The 20,442-nt window shown below is 40.6% G+C and overlaps 1 protein-coding gene across 1 annotated transcript; it reads right to left on the bottom strand.

Moving 5' to 3' along the window:
- Window positions 1-62: 62 nt before the first annotated feature.
- On the bottom strand, window positions 63-20,094 carry glsl (glutaminase like). Its single transcript, XM_061924376.2, has 21 exons — window positions 19,848-20,094; window positions 19,596-19,699; window positions 19,272-19,321; window positions 18,906-19,026; window positions 18,707-18,839; window positions 17,896-17,962; window positions 17,718-17,830; window positions 8,412-8,541; window positions 8,271-8,332; window positions 7,992-8,155; window positions 7,861-7,919; window positions 7,742-7,786; window positions 7,613-7,671; window positions 7,464-7,530; window positions 7,331-7,381; window positions 6,847-7,023; window positions 3,956-4,087; window positions 3,791-3,883; window positions 2,811-2,872; window positions 2,593-2,733; window positions 63-478 (listed from the first exon to the last, which is right to left on the bottom strand). Exons 1-21 carry the CDS (start codon window positions 19,898-19,900, stop codon window positions 400-402), a joined length of 1,962 nt encoding a protein of 653 aa, XP_061780360.2. The 5' UTR covers window positions 19,901-20,094; the 3' UTR covers window positions 63-399.
- Window positions 20,095-20,442: the final 348 nt, after the last annotated feature.

Below are 20,442 nucleotides of genomic sequence, written 5' to 3' on the forward strand. Positions count from 1 at the left end.
GGGTGCATTTTGTTGTGTGTTAGTGAGACACAGAAAGTCAACAAGACATTTTTTGGATCAAATCTTGTTTACTCCTAATTAGATTGACAGACAGCATTCACAAACACACACTTTGTTGTCGACTCACAAGCTAATTCGACATTTTCCCCCGAGGAAAGTTATATTGATAAAAAAAAGTGTTTCTGTCATGGCAACGTGACAAAATACAAAGTTTCCCCTTTTTTTAAAAAACTACATCCACGTGTTAATTAGTGATATGACACTGCCCCCTGCTGTTGGCTACTGAGAATGTTCAACGTTCAAGATGTCATTTTTACTGCAGATGTTCGGTTCGGTCCTGATCCTAATGAGTTGGTATCGTTGCGCCTTGGCGGAGGTCGTGTACTTTATGGGGACGCATCACGAGGTTCCTTGCAGCAGCTGGACCGCCCCGTCTCTGTTGTGTCTCCTGGCCTCCTGCAGCGGAGAGGTCCCCCACCTGGTGACGCATGGAACTGCATCAAACTCAATGTTAAAGTGATCAAGGTTCCACATTGTAATACTTTTGCGTTAAAAAAATCCAAGTGTCACAACAAATATTGACATATTTATTTTAAAATGTGTAGTGAACCCTTTTTCTTATTTTTCTAAAGTGTTGAGCGTACACACGGGGCAGGCATGGGTCAGATGTCCCTGAGGAAAGGTTTTTCCTTCAGGACGTCAAACGTTTAATAATACAACATACAGTGGAACGTCAATTTGCAAACCTTTAGATGGAGCCAAGCTTGTGGATGGCTACCAAAAGCACCTTAATGCAGTGAAACTTGCCAAGGGACGTAACCAAATATTAACATTGCTGTAAATCTACTTTCATTTACAACCTGGTCTGGTGAAGATAAGGTCTTTTTATATATATATATATATATATATATATATATATATATATATATATATATATATATATATATATATATATTTATACATATATATATTTTTTTTTTAGATAAGATAAATGAATATTTTCTTGGATAAAAAAAGAAAGTAAAACAATATAAAAATAATTACATAAAAAAGAAATAGTAATAAAATGAAAATGTTAGTGGACCAGCAGCACATACAATCAAGTGTGCTTCAGGGACTGTGTCCCTTGCATAAGTGTTGTCCATGTTGTGGGAACCAGAATATTGGTAGCAGAAAGAAACAACCCCTTTTGTGCGAGTGGGTGTGTATGAGTGTGAATGGGGGAGGGTTTTTTTGGGGGGGGGTTGATGCACTAGTTCAGGGGTCGGCAACCCAAAATGTTGAAAGAGCCCTATTGGACCAAAAATACAAAAACTAATCTGTCTGGAGCCGCAAAAAATTAAAAGCCATATTACATACAGATAGTGTGTCATGAGATATAAATTGAATTAAGAGGACTTAAAGGAAACTAAATGACCTCAAATATAGCTACAAATGAGGCATAATGATGCAATATGTACATATAGCTAGCCTAAATAGCATGTTAGCATCGATTAGCTTGCAGTCATGCAGTGACCAAATATGTCTGATTAGCACTCCACACAAGTCAATAACATCAACAAAACTCACCTTTCATGCACAACGTTAAAAGTTTGGTGGACAAAATGAGACAGAAAAAGAAGTGGCATAAAACACGTCCTAGAAAGACGGAGAAAGTTATACATGTAAACAAACTACGAGTGAGTTCAAGGACCGCCAAAACTAGTAGGACAAAACGGCGCTCGCCAAATACTCGAATCAGTGAAGCATGTTTAATATAAACAGTGTGCTTTGTAACAATTAGGGAGGCTTGTGTCATGTTTGTCCTCCTACAGAAACCATATTAAAACAAAAAATAGATTTTTTTCCCCCCTCATCTTTTTCAATTTTTCATACATTTTTTACAAAGCTCCAGAGAGCCACTAGGGCGGCGCTAAAGAGCCGCATGCGGCACTAGAGCCGCGGGTTGCCGACCCCTGCACTAGTTGAAAGTGTATCCTGTGTTTTTTCTATGTTGATTTAATAAAAAAAATAAAATAAAAAATAAAAAAGAACTTTGACTGTGTTCAAATTCACGTTCTTCTCTACTTAATCTTAAATATGTAAATGTTGTACACTTTGTACTTTGCTTTTAAAGGTGTGAAATGTTACAGTAAAGGTTTGTTCAACCCCTAAAAAAAACAACAACAAAAAAACATTGCTGTATGTATACTTTTGACCCAGCAGATTTAGTCACATTTTCAGTAGACCCATAATAAATTCATAAAAGAACCAAACTTCATGAATGTTTTTTGTGACCAACAAGTATGTGCTCCAATCACTCTATCACAAAAAAATAAGAGTTGTAGAAATTATTGGAAACTCAAGACAGCCACGACATTATGTTCTTTACAAGTGTGATCACGACTGTATACATATACATACTGTATATATTATACTTTATAGTGTCTTCAAAGTGTGCTTTTTTTTTTACTAAAATATGGATTTTTGTCGAGGCCAGAACCAATTATTGTTTGTTGTGGGGAACTGTGCTTCACTATACAAACTTTTCAATTTACAGTGTTCACAAACTAATTAAGTTTGTAAATCGACTGTAGATATGCATTGGTTCACCTGTCCTTGAGGGCGGCGTTGGCTCCTGCATTCTCCAGCAGAAAGCGGATTACCTCCGTGTGTCCTTCAGCGGCGGCCAAATGCAGCGCCGACCTGCCATCGTAGTCGACAGCATTGACGTCCACTCCCGACAGGAAGTAGCTGTAGGGCGCACGGGGAAGCATTTGACGGCAAGTGTGAAGATGAAGCACAGAGGAGAGAAAACCTTAAAAACTCACCGCCGCAGCGCCCCAACGTCTCCTTTGAAGGCGGCGAGCAGGACGTTGATGATGTGGTAACCCTGCGTTGACACCAACGGACGCCTTTGAGGACCACGCGGACTATAGTCCGACACCACAGTGGACAAACACATACTTGCCAACCCTCCCGGATTTTCCGGGAGACTCCCGAAATTCAACGCCTCTCCCGAAAACCTCCCGGGACAAATTTTCTCCCGAAAATCTCCCGAAATTCAGGCGGACTCAGGTCCTCCACAATATAAAAAAGCGTACCTGCCCAATCACGTTATAACTGTAGAATGATCGAGGGCGAGTTCTTGGTTTCTTATGTGGGTTTATTGTTAGGCAGTTTCATTAACATCCTCCCAGCGCGGCAACAACACACAACAACAGCAGTCACTTTTTTGTATACCGTAAAGCAGTTCGTCTGCCGTAAACAGCAATGTTGTGACACTCTTAAACAGGACAATACTGCCATCTAGTGCATTTGATGAAAGCACTTTTGTGCGTGCCACACAGCAATGCATCAGAGAGGGTGTCCAGCATGGTTTGAAAAATAGTGACAGAGAATAGAACAAGGATGGACAATTCAACCCTTAACTCAACAATGAGTAGATGAGTGTTATGTGTGTGTATACGTGTAAATAAATGAACACTGAAATTCAAGTATTTTTTTTTTTTATATATATGTATATATATATATAAATATAAATATATATATAATAAAATAAATATATATATATATATATATATATATATATTTATTTATTTTATTATATATATATATATATATATATATATATATATATATATATATATATATATATATGAAATACTTGGCTTGGTGAATTCTAGCTGTAAATATACCCCTCCCCTTTTAGCCACGCCCCCGCCCCACCCCGACCACGCCCACCCCCCTCCCCCCCACTTCCCGAAATCGGAGGTCTCAAGGTTGGCAAGTATGGACAAACAGCACTCACCTCAGACTCCGCCTTCCATTGCCTGTAGGCCAGAACCTGCCGGAAAGGTGTCCTGATGTCGAAGGCGTGGAGCTGAAAGGTGGACACCAGTTCCTGGCGGCACAAAAGGTGAAAGGTCAGAAATAGGAAGTTAAAAATAAGTGTTTACGATTAAAGTGTCGCCACCTGACAGAAGTGGACCGCCCTCCATGGGTTTCCATAGGCGTCCAACTCCGGGGAGAAGGCCATCAGGCCCAGGACGCCGGGGATGACGGCGAGCAGGCCGCCATGGATGCTGGCCACGGCCGGTATGGACGCCTGCAATTAGAATTAGCTTAGGTCACGGGTGTCCAAAGTGCAGGCCGCATCTAATTTTTTAACAGCCCGTGGCACATTCTGAAAATAATATTGAAAAACGAATTTAAAAAAAACATTAAAAAGTGGAATTAAAGAGCAAGCAGGTGAAATTTTGACTAACAACACAAAGCTGCCATGCAGGCTGTTTTTTTTCTTCAAAGCTATCATTTCTCAAAAAATTATGAATTATAAACATGGTCAAAGCTCTAATTACCTCACTCACAAATTCCACTTTGAAATATTAAAAAAAATATTGCATATTTTCTCATTTGCCATATAAAAAACTCAAAAAGGGCATAAAGCAAACTCATTAAAAAAAAAACTTATTCCAACTTATAATTGATGGATAGATTTGAAGTTGATCTAGAGATTTAAAAGTTGAAAGTCAAAAATATATACAGTATATGACTTATTTTTAACACTTTTAAGAGTGGGGCCCTTTTGGATCCGTGAACAGTTCAGTGGATTTTCTTTTAACTGTCATTGCTCAAAAAATAATAATGAATTATAAACCTGTTCAAGGCTCTAATTACCTCACATTAAATATTCCACTTTGAAATATTTTGGGGAAAATAGAGCACATTTTGTCATTTGCCATATAAAAAAAAATCCTATTTTTGTTTTTTTGTTGTTTTTTACAAATAGGGCATAAAACAAACACATAAATAAATAAATAAAAATTGACAGATAGATCTGAAGTAAAATTACAGATTTATGTGTTGAAAGTAAAAAAAAAAAAAGACTTATTTAGAAAAAAAATGTTTTATATAGATCCGTGAAAAGTTTCGCGGATTTTTTTTTTTTTTTTAAATGTCATTGCTCAAAAAACAATAATGAATTATAAACCTGTTCAAAGCTCTAATTACCTCACTTATAAATTCCACTTTAAAATATTTTTTGAAAAATATTGCATATTTTGTCGTTTGCTATATAAAAAAAACAAAGTTTTTTTTTTTTTTTTTTACAAAAAGGGCATAAAACAAACATTTAAAAACAAATAAATAAATAAATAATACCAACTTATAATTGGCAGATCTGAAGTTAAACTAGAGATTTAAGTGTTGAAAGTTAAAAAATATGTACATATATGACTTATTTTTAACACTTTTGGATCCGTGAAAACTTTAGTGGGATTTTTTTTTTTTTAACTGTCATTGCTCAAAATGATGATAATGAATCAAAATCAATGTTATGAATTACTGACGTATTCAAGGCTCCAATTACTCCATATTGAATATTCCACTTCCAAACGTTTTGGGGAAAATATTGCATATTTAGTGTATTTGCCATATAAAAAAACTCAACTTAAAAAGGGCATAAAACCAACAACAACAACAACAGAAAAAAACATTAAAAAATGTTGTTGTTTTTATTATAATCAACAGAAAGATCTGAAGTTGATCTAGAGATTTACTGTTGAAAGTTAAAAAATATGTTTGACTTATTTTAACACTTTTTGATCCCTGAAAATTTTAGTGGATTTTTTTTTTAAACTGTCATTGCTCAACAAAATGATAATGAATCAAAATCAATGTTGTGAATGAATTACTGACCTATTCAAGGCTCCAATTACTTCACATTGAATACTCCACTTTGAAATATTTTGGGGAAAATGTTGTATGTTTGCCACACAAAAAACTAACACTAAAAAGGGCATAAAATAAAAATAAAATAAAAAAAACCCATCTAAAAAAACAATAAAAAACTTGTAATCGACGATATATTTGAAGTTGATCTAGAGATTTACTTTAAGTGTTGAAAGTACAGAAAAATATATACTTTTTCGCTCTGTACCCAGAAACTTTTGTGGGATTTAAAAAAAACAAACTCTGATTGCTCAAAAAAAATTATAAATTAAAATCAATGTTGTTATAAAGTATTGACAATGAAAATTTGGGGGGGGGGATGCCGCGTGTTTTGTGTTTTTGCCATAAAAAAACAGGGGTTTCTCTGACAAAAAGGGCAGCAAAATATAACATAATATACATATATAAAAAAAAAAAAAAAAGTATGACTTATTTTTATGTTTATGACGGAGACCCTTCTGTATCAAATTTGAAAGGAGCCCTAAAAGTAAAAAGAAAAATAAATAAATAAAATATAAATATAAATATAAATATATATATATATATATATATATATATACATATATATATATATATATATATTGCATTGGTATTGATATGAAAAATTAAAAAAATGGCCTCTGCATGCTTTGATTTTTTTTAGTGTGTGGCCCTCAGTGGAAAAAAGTGTGGACATCCCTGGTTTAAGTCACAGCACTAATCTGCTATCATAAACTTCCCCACTCATTATTTACCCTGTTTACCAACAATGGTTGTTTTGAACGTGTATATGTGAACTTCACATACACACGTTCAAAACAATTCACTTCACTTCACATTGTGAAGTGAAGTGAATTATATTTATATCGCGCTTTTCTCTAGTGACTCAAAGCGCTTTACATAGTGAAACCCAATATCTAAGTTACATTTAAACCAGTGTGGGTGGCACTGGGAGCAGGTGGGTAAAGTGTCTTGCCCAAGGACACAACGGCAGTGACTAGGATGGCAGAAGCTGGGATCGAACCTGGAACCCTCAAGTTGCTGGTACGGCCACTCTACCAACCGAGCTATACCGCCCCAATATGTTTCATACATTGCGTCATTGAGCAGCACGACAAAACATTCTCATTGTGGAAGTCAAGTGAGGCGCGGGACCTTGTAGAGGAAGGCGGCGGAGTAGTCCTTCATCCCGGCCACCTGCATCACGGACAGAACGCTGCGGGTGGTCGCCGGCGACAGAACCTGGTCTCCTGAGAGCGGGCACAGGCCGCCGTTAGCCAGCGACGCCGCCATGGCTGCGCCGGACTCACACGTCACCTCTGTGGAGGAACACTTGCAACACGACAACAGGAAATGCTCCAATTAACGCCACTATTCAATTAACCACCAAGTCTTCAATAGTCGTTGGCGTCCCTGTCCCTGGCGTACCTCCTGCATTTGGAGCAGCACCATAGTCGACTTCTTTATGCGCTTTAAAATGTATTTGATGCTGACTCAGCAGTTTGCTCCTTACCGCCATTATAACATTCAATATACTTGTGCAGTGACCACTCCGTTTTCACTTCCACTTTCTCATGCACTCCAAATCATCAGCCCCTTTACGGTAGATTGAATGTTTTTGGCGTGCCTGGCGTCGTACCTGCAACAGCAAGTCCAAGGCGGCGTTGACGTCAGTCTTCTCTGGCGAGCACTGACACGCAAGACAGGATAAGTGTCGTTAGCGTGGCGGCCATGATGTTAGCCTATATTGTGAGATTGGCTCGTTAGGTTACCTTCTTCTCCTGCAGGTAGAAGGCGAGTGCTTGAAGTCGCACGTTGGCGTTCTTGCCGCTCTGAAAACTGGACATCGCTTTGTTGGCCATTTTGAATCAAATCCATCAAGGATTTTTTTCACTTCAATGACATGTTGGCGTTCACGCACCTGCTACAGTTGATGTTGGCGTGCTCTTTGTTACACAGCCTCTGGATGACATTCAGCACCTGCATCAATCAGTCCATCAATCAATCAATCAGCCCTTTAATCAATCAATCAGTCCATCGATCAACTCACCGAGTCGTACTTCTCCTCTTCGTCAGCACACAAACGTCCCGGCAGCTGCACAGGAAGTGACATCACATCGAGGCTGTAATGTCGGCGTATATGGATGCATGTAGGCGGAGCTTAGGTACCTGCAGCAACGAGGTGGTGACGATGGCGCCGGTCTCCGTGAGCGGACTGCGAGGGGTTCCTGCCGCGAGGTCAGAGCGCATCAAAGGGCAGCACGCAGTGGCGTGGAAATGTCGTGCGGGCGCATCCTCACCTGCTTTGCTTAGCGAGAAGGGCGACTCCCGCGTGCAATACGGCTCCACGCCCACATACCTGTGGACCAGCTGGGAGCCCAGCAGCTCCACCGCCACGCCGTACACCAGCGGCCATGACAGCTCGCCCAGTGGGAGGGGCGTGGCCCAGTCGCCGAGCGACAGCCTGACACACATATTATCAACACTGTGTATAGTCATGTGACTTGTGTGTGTGTGTGTGTGTGTGTGTGTGTGTGTGTGTGTGTGTGTGTGTGTGTGTGTGTGTGTGTGTGTGTTACCTCTGGCCGTCCACCGTGCACACGGACACCGCCCATTTTGTAGCGTCCATGTTGTCTTTGTTCTAAACAATTGACATAAACAACCTTTGACCTCACGACCTGCAAGCCCCGCCCCCAGACCCCCGGAACGTGTGAAGTGACCTGAGCACACGACAACTGACGACATCGGGAAAACAACTTCTGAGTGTCCTCGGTAAAGCTGGAAAAGTCCGGAATGACAAGTCTTCCCTGGAGCGCTTTCATCAGGAGAGACACCACGCCTGTCACACACCTACACACACACACAGACACACACACACACACACAGACACACACACATTTGTGAGGTCAAATTGATGGCATGTACAGGAAGTGGACAAGAAAAAGAGTGGAAATTGGACAAGAAGTAGATATGAAGCATACTTGCCAACCCTCCCGATTTTCCCGGGAGACTCCCGAATTTCCGTGCCCCTCCCGAAGATCTCCCTGGGCAACCATTCTCCCGAATTTCTCCCGATTTCCTACCGGACCACCATATTGGGGGCGTGCCTTAAAGGCACTGCCTTTAACGTCCTCTACAACCTGTCGTCATGTCCACTTTTCCTCCATACAGACAGCGTGCCAGCCAGTTCACTTACTACATGCGGCTTTTACACACACATAAGGCATACTTGATCAACAGCCATACAGGTCACACTGAGGGTGGCCGTATAAACAACCTTAACACTGTTACAAATATGTGCCACACTGTGAACCCACACCAAACAAGAATGACAAACACATTTCGGGAGAACATCCGCACCGTAACACAACATAAACACACCAGAATAAATACCCAGAACCCCTTGCAGCACTAACTCTTCCGGGACGCTACAATATACACCCCCCGCCACCACCAAACACCGCCCCCCTCCAACCCCCCACCCCATCTTCCGAATTTGGAGGTCTCAAGGTTGGCAAGTATGACATGAAGAGGACAGGAAGTTAGCAGGAAGTGTAAAGGAAATAGACAGGAAGTGTTGAGATAGTGTTGGGTAAGTAAACAGGAAGTGGAAGGGAAATAGACATGCACTGTGCAGGAAGTAGACTGGGAGTATGCAAGAAGCAGACAGAGAGGAAGTGTACAGAAAATATACAGGAAAGAGCAAGGAAGTGAAGAGTAGGTGGACAGGATGTAGACCAGGGGTGTCAAACTCATTTTAGGTCGAGGGCCACATGGAGAAAAATCTACTCCCAAGTGTGTTGGACTGGTAAAATCACGGCACGATAACTTAGAAATAAAGACAACATCAGTTTGTCGTCTTTGTTTAAAAATAGAACGAGCACATTCTGAAATTGTACAAGTCATAATGCTGTTGGGATTTTTTTACACTTACATGTTGCGGTTAATAGTATTCTATCTTTATTTGTCGTTATTTATATTTTCTGAATAAATGATGTGATAATGTTCATCAGTCAACTCATTTGTGTTCATTTTCAATCTATCAAGATTAAAAAACTATATCAAAATATAATTACACTAAGTTATTTATGTAGTTTGATCATTTTCCTCGACTGATGTACTAAAACATCTTGTGGTTTATTTTGTACATATTTAGCATCATTTACAAAGATACAAAAAATTGCTCTTGCGGCATCCAGTGGACACAATTAAAACAGCAGTTTCATTCATTAAAAAATTTCAGGTTAATTTTTATACTTAGCAAACTTCTCCCGCGGGCCGGATATTACCTGTTCGCGGGCCTGATCCGGCACTCGGGCCGTACGTTTGACACCCCTGATGTAGACAGAGAGTGGAGGGGAAGTGGATATAGTGTACACAAAGTAGAATGGGAGTGTAAAGGAAGTTCACAGAAGGTGTTGAGGGTGTGCACAGGAAGTGGACAAGAAGACAGAGTGGATATAGATATGAAGAAGACTGGAAGTGTAAAGGAAGTAGACGGTAAGTTTACAGGAAGTATCGGGGGAGTGTAAAGTAAGTAGACAGGAAGTGCACAGGAATTGTAGAGGAAGTAGACTGAGTGTATGTAAGAAGAATCCCAGAATCCCATGCATCACTAACTCTTCCGGGCTACATTATACACCCCCGCTACCACCAAACCCCGCCCCACCACACATCAACCCCCCTCCGTGCGTCGGTTGAGGTGGGCGGGGTTGGGAAGGGGCGGGGTTTGGTGGTAGCGGGGGTGTATAATGTAGCCCGGAAGAGTTAGGGATGCATGGGATTCTGGGTATTTGTTCTGTTGTGTTTATGTTGTGTTACGGTGCGGATGTTCTCCCGAAATGTTTGTTATTCTTGTTTGGTGTGGGTTCACAGTGTGGCGCATATTAGTAAGAGTGTTAAAGTTGTTTATACGGCCATCCTCAGTGTGACCTGTATGGCTGTTGAGCAAGTATGCCTTGCAGTCACTTACGTGTGTAAGCAGAAACCGCATACAACATGTGACTGGACCGGCACGCAGATAGTATGGTGAAAAAGGCTCTGAAATCTGGAAGTCTCCCGGAAAAATCGGGAGGTTCGGCAAGTATGCAGCTGAGCTGCATCAGAGTGATCAAAGAGCCGCATGCAGCTCCGGAGCCGCGGGTTGCCGACCCTTGGTATAGGGAGTATACAGGAAGTTTAAAGAAGGTGTTGAGGATGTGTACAGGAAGTGGACAAGAAAAAGACAGAGTTGACATTGAACAAGAAGTAGAAAGGAAGAGAACAGGAAGTAAGCAGAAAATGTAAAGGAAATAGACAAGAAGTTTACTGGAAGTGTTGAGAGCGCGTACAGTAAGTAGAGAGGAAGTCGACTGGAATTGTAAAGGAAGTGAACGGGAAGTAAACATCAACTGTGCGGGAAGTAGACAGAGTATGTTAAAAAAATCAGACAAGAATTTTAGAGGAAGTGTACAGGAAATAGCTTGGATGTGGAGAGTAAGTGGACATGAAGTAGACAGGGAATGGACGGGAAGTGGACATAATGTACAGGAAGTAGACTTGGATTGTACAGGACGTTTCCAGAAGGTGTTGAAGATGTGCACAGGAAGTGGACGAGTAGAAGACAGAGTGGATATAGATATGAAGGGAACGGGAAGTGTAAAGGAAGTAGACAGTAAGTTTACAGGACATGTTGAGGGAGTGTACAGAAAGTAGACAGAGAGTGGACAGGAAGAGGGTACAGTGTAAAGGAAAAAGACTGGGAGTGTACAGGTACTATACAGGAAATTTACAGAAGGTCTAGAGCAGGGGTGATAAACTCAAATACAGAGTGGGCCAAAATTTAAAACTGAACAAAGCCGCGGGCCAAGGTTGAACAAATTAACCTTTTAATAGGGACCCAAAAAAGTTTTGCATTGAATATTGAACAAGCAAGGCTTATATAACTTTATAGTGACATGCAAAATCGAGTTTCAAATAATAATAATAATAATTAAAAAATATCAATGGCATATCAAATACAATTTAAATAAAAATAGAATGCTTCTTTTCTATTTGCAGCCTTCTGAGGTAAATATCAACATTAACTTTTTCCACAGGCTAATAAATTTGAAAATAATATAACAATGACTAAAACAACCATTCAGGACTTTAAACTGCTCAGTTTGCAACACACTGATCTAATCTGATGTGCCCAAGCCAGATACCTGCCATCTTTTCTTGGATGCTAGTACATTAATGTCAGGGCTCAGGCTTAGAGCTGAGGCAACCTTCATTATCGAACAAAGGTGTTCATCAGTCATTATATCTCGTCCACCCGGACCACAGTCTTGGGGGCGTGCCTTAAATGCACTGCCTTTAACATACTCTACGAGCTATCGTCACGTCCGCTTTTCATCCATTCTAACATCGTTCAGACCCAGTCACAAGATATGTGCGGCTTCTGTACGCACACACGAGTGAATGCCATGCATACTTCATCAACAGCGATACAGGTTACACTGAGGGTGCCAGTATAAAAAACTTTAACACTGTTAGAAATATACGCCACACTGTGAATCCACACCAAACAAGAATGACAAACCCCTTTTTGGGAGAACATCCGCACCGTAACACAACATAAACACAACATCACGAATACCCAGAATCCTTTGCAGCACTAACTCTTCTGGGATGCTACAAAATACACCGCCGCTACCACCAAACCTCCCCCCCCCCACACACACACCTTGTAGCATCCCGGAAGAGTTAGTGCTGCAAAGGGTTCTGGGTATTTGTTCTGTTGTGTTTATGTTGTGTTACTGTGCGGATGTTCTCCCAAAATGTGTTTGTCATTTTTGTTTGGTGAGGATTCACAGTGTGGCATATATTTCTAACAGTGTTAAAGTTTTTTATTCGGCTACCCTCAGTGTAAGCTGTATCGCTGTTGATGAAGTATGCGTTGCATTCAATTGTGTGTGCGTGCAGAAGCCGCACACATTATGTGACTGGGCCAGCACTCGTTGGACTGCATGAAAAGCAGATGTGACGATTTTCGGGAGGGGCGCTGAAGTTTGGAAGACTCCCGTAAGGGTTGGCAAGCATTAGAATTAGCAGTGAATGCGGTGTTACCGCGGCACCGCTGCAATATATAATCGGCGCGCCAGCTTTAGTGTTAATTTGATATCGCCTCAAAGGCCAAGTGAAATTACACGGCAGGCCAAATTTGGCCCACGGGCCAAAGTTTGACACCCATGGTCTAGAGCAGGGGCCGGCAACCCAAAATGTTGAAAGAGCCATATTGAACCAAAAATACAAAAACAAATCTGTCTAGAGCCGCAAAAAATCAGAAGCCATATTACATACAGATAGTATGTCATGAGATATAAATTGAATTAAGAGGACTTAAAGGAAACTAAATTACCTCAAATATAGCTACAAATGAGGTATAATGATGCAATATGTACATATAGCTAGCCTAAATAGCATGTTAGCATCGATTAGCTTGCAGTCATGCAATGACCAAATATGCCCGATTAGCACTCCACACAAGTCAATAACATCAACAAAACTCACCTTTGTGCATTCACGCACAACCTTAAAAGTTTGGTGGACAAAATGAGACAGAAAAAGAAGTGGCATAAAACACGTCCGAGAAAGTCGGAGAAAAGTTATAAATGTAAACAAACTACGGTGAGTTCAAGGACCGCCAAAATTAGTAGGACAAAACGGCGCTCGCCAAATACTCGAATCCGTGAAGCTGACAGTGTGCTTTATAACAATTAGGGAGGTTTGTGTCATGTTTGTCCTCCTACAGAAACCATATTAAAACAAAAAATATATTTTTTTCCCCTCATCTTTTTCCATTTTTCATACATTTTTTAAAAAGCTCCAGAAAGCCACTAGGGCGGCGCTAAAGAGCGGCATGCGGCTCTAGAGCCGCGGGTTGCCAACCCCTGGTCTAGAGGATCCATCCATCCATCTTCAACCGCTTATCCGGAATCGGGTTGCGGGGACAACAGCTCCAGCAGAGACCCCCAGACTTCCCTCTCCAGAGCAACATTAGCAACTTCCTCCTGGGAAATCCCGAAGCGTTCCCAGACCAGAGAGGAGATGTAAATCCCCCCATCTGGTCCTTGGCCTGCCGCGGGGTCTCCTCCCAGTGGGACGTGCAACAAGGACCTCCGTAGGGAGACGCTCGTGAGGCATCCGCAAGAGATGTCCGAACCACCTAAGCTGGTTCCTTTCCAAGCGAAGGAGCAGCGGCTCTACTCAGAGTCTCTCTCTGGTGACTGAACTTCTCACCCTATCTCTAAGGGAGATGCCAGCCACCCTTCTGAGGAAACTCATTTCGGCCGCTTGTATCCGCGATCTTATTCTTTCGGCCATGACCCACACTTCATGACCATAGGTGAGAATAGGAATGAAGATAGCTCGGTAGACCGAGAGCTTTGCCTTCTGGCTCAGCTCTCGTTTCGTCACAACAGTGCGGCAGAGAGACTGCAATACTGCCCCAGCTGCTCCAATTCTCCGGCTGATTTCCTTCTCCATCTTTCCCTCACTCGTGAACAAGACCCCGAGATCAATAAACTCCTCCACCTGGGACAGAGTCTCGTCCTCCACCTGGGACAGAGTCTCGTCCTCTACCTGGACTGTACAAACCATCGGTTTCCTGCTGAGAACCATGGCCTCAGATTTGGAGGATGTGCAGAGGAAATGGACAAGAAGAAGACAGAGTGGACATAGATATGAAGAGGACAGGAAGTAAGGTAGAAGTTTAAAGAAGGTAGACAGGAAGTGTATAGGAATTGTAGAGGAAGTGGACAAGAAGTAGACTAGGAATATGCACGATGTGGACAGGAAGTGTACAGCAAGTATACAAGAAGTGGCTTGGAATTGGACAGGAAGTAGACAGAGAGTAATGTTGTGTCGGTCGCGAACGATTCGTTCGAACGAACGAATCTTTTGAGTGAACGTACTGAACCGAATCACTTTATGAACTGATTCGTTCCTTTCTCAGTTCAGTTGAGCTCCGCCGCGACCATGCCAGTATGAGTGGAACTGGCGCATTCTGTGACGTCGGCGAACGACGCAGCCAGCTACTCATCATGGGGGCGGGGGGAGGGACTGAGCGAATGATTCGTTCACCGCGGATTAACGACATGAATCACTCAGTGAACGACAACGCTCTCGCTCTCTGCTCTGCTTGCCCCAATGCCACGAGTGATTCTCCTCCCGTCGCGGGGATATGTTTCATGCCATTGGCATCCGTTCTCCATTCATTCTCCAAGCTAACGGCTAATGTTGACTCAAGCCACATGAAAACAAACACCGTCCCCATTATCTCAACACATAAAGTTATGAGAGTAGAGGAGACAGAAAGAAAGTCAGTGCAGGGCAAGGCTGAGCAGCAGCGACGCGAGGGGGAGGGGCGGGGGGTAAAGTGTAGGGCAGGCTGTTTGAGAAGATTTAAAATAAAAATAATAACTAATGTATGTAAATATACATAGGCTATTATTTATCTTGATTTTTATATTATTTAAGCAATTTATTTTCTTTTTTATTGCATATTTAAGTTGATATTTCCATTTTTATATTTTTAAATGTAAGCTACAGAAATTTTTGTTTTAATGTTGGCTTTTCTGGCACTTGGTTTAATATTTGTTTTGTTTTATTTAAGGTAGCCTATTTATTTTCTTTTTGTTTGCACATTTAAGTTAATATTTTCTTTGTTATATTTTTAAACGTAGGCTACAGAACATTTAGTTTTTATGTTGGCATTTCTGGCTCTTAATTTATTTGTTTTATTTTGAAGGTATTTATTTTCTTTTTGTTTGCATATTTAAGTTTACATTTTCTTTGCTACAGAACATTTAGTTTTTATGTTGGCATTTGTTAAGGGTTTCTTAATTTAATATTTGTTTTTGCACTAAACAAACGAGGCCTATTTATTTAACTGTTGATTGCAAGCATTTTAGTAGGCTATAACTATTTTTTTTATTTCCCACTTTTATTTATTTTTTATTTTCATTTCAGTGCAATAAAACATATTTAACAACAGGACTCGCAAACCTACTGACACAGAGAACTGACTGTGTCGCGGAGGAGGACGTCACATTGAGGATCTCGTTCAGTCACTGTGCGTGTTGTTCTTTGAGTGCTGAGGGCTTGTGTCGTTCGCGAACTGACACACACCGAGATCTGCCGCTGGGGAATCTGTTACTGACTGACTCATGATTCGCCGACCTGCCCACAGAACTGCTGATGCAGAAGTGATTCGGTGATTCGGTGAACACATTTTTTGAACGAATCAATTTAAGGAACTGATTCTAGTGATTCAGTACAGTCAAAAGAACTGCCGATCCCATCACTAACAGAGAGTGGAAAGAAAGTGGGTTGCCGCCCCATACACATGTTGTGTTTACATGCAATACAAAACAAATTATTGCATGGATTTGGTTGTAACCGGCTTTTTTAAACACTTGTAAAAGCCCTAATTAGGCTATCTACATATCAACCTCCTAAATTATTTTGTTTTGTTCTAGAAAAATTTTTAAAAAACCAACAAATTCGATATGGGATCTGAGCTGAGGATGTTGTTGTGGTTTGTGCAGCCCTTTGAGACATTTATGATTAAGGGCTATATAAAAAAAATGTTGATTTATTGATTGATTGATATAGTGTACTGGAAGTAGACTGGGAGTGTACAGGGAGTATAGAGTGAGTGTTGAGGATTTGGTCAGGAAGTTAACAAGAAGAAGACAAGACGGACATTAGACAAGAAGTAGAGAGGAAGTAAGCAATATGTTTAAAAGGAAGTAGACAGGAAGTTTGTAGGAAGTGTTGGGAGATTGCACAGTAAGTAGACAGGAAGTGTATAGCAATTGTAGAAGAAGTGGATAGGAAGTAGACATGGACAGTGCAGAGAGTACACTAGACATGAATTTTAGAGGAAGTGTACAACAAGTATACAGCAAGTGGCTTGGAAGAAGCTAGAAAGTGGACAGGAAGTGGCTTTAAGTTTGCAGGAAGTTGACTGAACATGTCCAGACAGAATACAGGAAGTTTACAGGATGTGTAAGGGAAGAGGACCTAATGTAGATGGGAAGTAAGCAGGAAGTGGAGCCTAAGTGTACAGGAAGTGGACATAGATATTAGGGGCGTGGGAAAAAATCGATTTGAATTCAAATCGTGATTCTCACGTTGCGCGATTCAGAATCGATTCTCTTTTTTTTTTTAATCGATTTTTTTATTTGTAATTTATTTTATTTCAATTTTTTTATTTTATTTTATTTTTATTTAATTTTTTTTATTAACCAATCCAACAAAACAATACACAGCAATACCGTAACAATGCAATCCAATTCCAAACCCAAACCCGACCCAGCAACACTCAGAACTGCAATAAACTGAGCAATTGAGGAGACACAAACACGACACAGAACAAACCAAAAGTAGTGAAACAGAAATGAATATTATCAACAACAGTATCAATATTAGTTACAATTTCAACATAGCAGTGATTAAAAATCCCTCATTGACATTATTATTAGATATTTATAAAAAAAAATTTTTTTAGATGAACAATAGTGTCACAGTGGCTTACACTTGCATCGCATTTCATAAGCTTGACAACACACTGTGTCCAATATTTTCACAAAGATAAAATAAGTCATATTTTTGGTTCATTTAATAGTGAAAACAAATTTACATTATTGCAGTCAGTTGATTAAACATTGTCCTTTACAATTATAAAAGCTTTTTACAAAAATCTACTACTCTGTTTGCATGTCAGCAGACTGGAGTAGATCCTGCTGAAATCCTATGTATTGAATGAATAGAGAATCGTTTTTAATCGGGAAAATATCGTTTTTGAATCGAGAATCGCGTTCAATCGATTTTGAATTGAATCGTGACCCCAGGAATCGATATTGAAACGAATCGTGGGACACCCAAAGATTCGCAGCCCTAATAGATATTCAGAAAGTAGACTGGGAGTATACAGAAAGTTTACTGAAGGTGTTGAGAATTTGTACAGGAAGTGGACAGAATATTTCCAGGAAGTGTACCTATGGAAGGTGCTTCTGTCCACACAAGCATCAGCGTCCTGAAGCTTCCTGAGGAGAGACAAGCAGTCCCGAAGTCGCGAGTCGGACCGGTGAAGACCAGAACTCCAGACGGCCTGACGGGTTATGATGATGATGATGATGATGTTTTAGCAGACAGGAGGGGGTCATGTGACATTACCTCAAAGAAGTGGTTGGTGTTGATTCTTCCATCACATGCGAATGTGTCGAAAAGCACGTCAGCGGCACTGAAAGACACACACATATGTACACACACACACACACTCGTTAGATCAGTTCTGTTGGAACTTCGAATTGGTTCTAAGTAGAGATGTCCGATAATATCGGCCTGCCGATATTATCGTCCGATAAATACGTTAAAATGTCATATCGAAAATTATCGGTATCGGTTTTTTTATTATCGGTATCGGGGTTTTGGGGTTGTTTTTTTTTTATTAAATCAACATAAAAAACACAAGATACACTTACATTTAGTGCACCAACCCAAAAAACCTTCCTCCCCGATTTACACTCATTCACACAAAAGGGTTGTTTCTTTCTGTTATTAATATTCTGGTTCCTACATTATATATCAATATATATCAATACAGTCTGCAAGGGATACAGTCCGTAAGCACACATGATTGTGCGTGCCGTGCTGCTGGTCCACTAATAGTACTAACCTTTAACAGTTAATTTGACTCATTTTCATTAATGACTAGTTTCAATGTAACTGTTTTTATATTGTTTTACTTTCTTTTTTTATTCAAGAAAATGTTTTTAATTTATTTATCTTATTTTATTAATTTTTTTAAAAAGTACCTTAACTTCACCATACCTGGTTGTCCAAATTAGGCATAAGAATGTGTTAATTTCACGACTGTATATATCGGTTGATATCGGTATCGGTAATTAAAAAGTTGGACAATATCGGAATATTGGATATAGGCAAATAGCCATTATCGGACATCCCTAGTTCTAAGAGAACTTACGCTTTGCGTTTGGTTGGAGTCTGCTGAGGAGGGCACCAGGATTGGGCCGCTTGGGGGAACCTGTCCTTTGGTGGCACCAAGGCCTGAGGTGGGAGGGGCTTCAGGCAGGAGCCATTGGCTGACACTGGAACCACTGCACAGATACCAAAATGTCTTTTTGATGCCCACAGTCTGCATCTCCTGGTGGTGGTCTTCTTACCAGGACACCAAGCTCCAGGTGCACCTGCGGCTCCAGGACTGACCAGACTGATGGGCCTCTGGACTGGACTCGGAGGGTGGTTCTGGGTCAGAATCCTGGAAGCTGGTCGTGGAGCCGTAACCTAAAAAAAACACCATGACAGTAGCGCCACCTAGTGTTCATTGGGGTCATCTGCAACCTTTGCAAGCTAACACACTTTTTAAGCATAGCACTTAGCTTCATCTTGAATATAAATCTATAAAATAACAGACAGTGGTTATTTGTGGTATTTTGGGCCTAAATATAGCAATCAATCATGCGTGAAAGTGTAGTGAAGTTCTGCTTTGATCACGCCAACACGTGTGTGTCGTGTTAAGACAGGTCCACCTGGTCGTCAGCGTTCCTCAACTTGCTGTCGTCCATTTTGTGTGCCTCCTCTGCAAAGCACACAAATATAAGACAATGAAATAAACACAAACAAACACATAATAAGGTGGCAGCAGAATGTGAGGGGGCGGGAGCAGACATTGCTGCAGCCAATCAGCAGCTTTGTGGTGATTTAGATTTAGAAACAGACTCACTGTAACATACTTCCCTCACCTCTAATTGTAGGGTCCACACACACACACACACACACACACACACACACCCACACACACACACACACACACACACACACACATCTATATATATATATATAGATGCACATACCTGTGGCTTGTAGTAAGTCTTCTTCAGGCTCCAGAAGTTTGTTTCCATCCAGACCTCCATAACGTTTTCTCCATTTACGTCTGAGAGAAGAACTTCTCTGCAAGCTACACAACGAAGCACAAGTCAACACAATTTAAATCTATGTGTGTGTGGTCTATATGTGTGAAACTGCATGCCGCCACATCCTCGGCCCATGTCCTAACTTAAAGTCCATGTTTTAGGACACCAAAGACAACACAAGTAATGTCTCACCACACGCAGGCGATGTCCTCTGTAAGTGTCTCTGCATTTGGATTCTTCTCCATTGACTCTACTTTTTTGTTGTTGTTGTGTAGACAGTCTGATGTGGGTCTGCACGGTGCACTTTTCCCCCATGAGTGACGAGCACGCAGGGAACAGGACACTCCCAGTTCCACACGCACATGCAAGCGCGCACAGAAAAAAAATGGCTTTTTACACTACATTATATTGTTCTAATTTTATTATTTGCACATTTTTGTTCCAATTTATACAGTATTTGCACATTTTTGCTTAAACCATATTTTTCGACAAATTATGTATTTTCAGGACATTTCTATTTTCCTCGCCATCAAAAAATTTTGTGAGATTAAGCACGTAAATTCCTTTTTCTTTATCATAAATACAATTTAAGCTTCTTCCTTAATTCAATCTCATTTAATCAGTAGTTTTTCGTGATAAAATCGCTGGATCATTAAAGGTAATATTTTCAATATATTATCTATAACAGTTTTTTTCTATAAAAAAAAAAAAAGAAAAAAAAGCTTATTTTTGTTATGTAACTAGTTGGACGTTGATGGATGGAAAACCGACAGTTATTTTTCTTAAA

This window comes from Nerophis lumbriciformis, linkage group LG29, assembly GCF_033978685.3.
Source record: "Nerophis lumbriciformis linkage group LG29, RoL_Nlum_v2.1, whole genome shotgun sequence".
NCBI lineage: Eukaryota > Metazoa > Chordata > Actinopteri > Syngnathiformes > Syngnathidae > Nerophis > Nerophis lumbriciformis.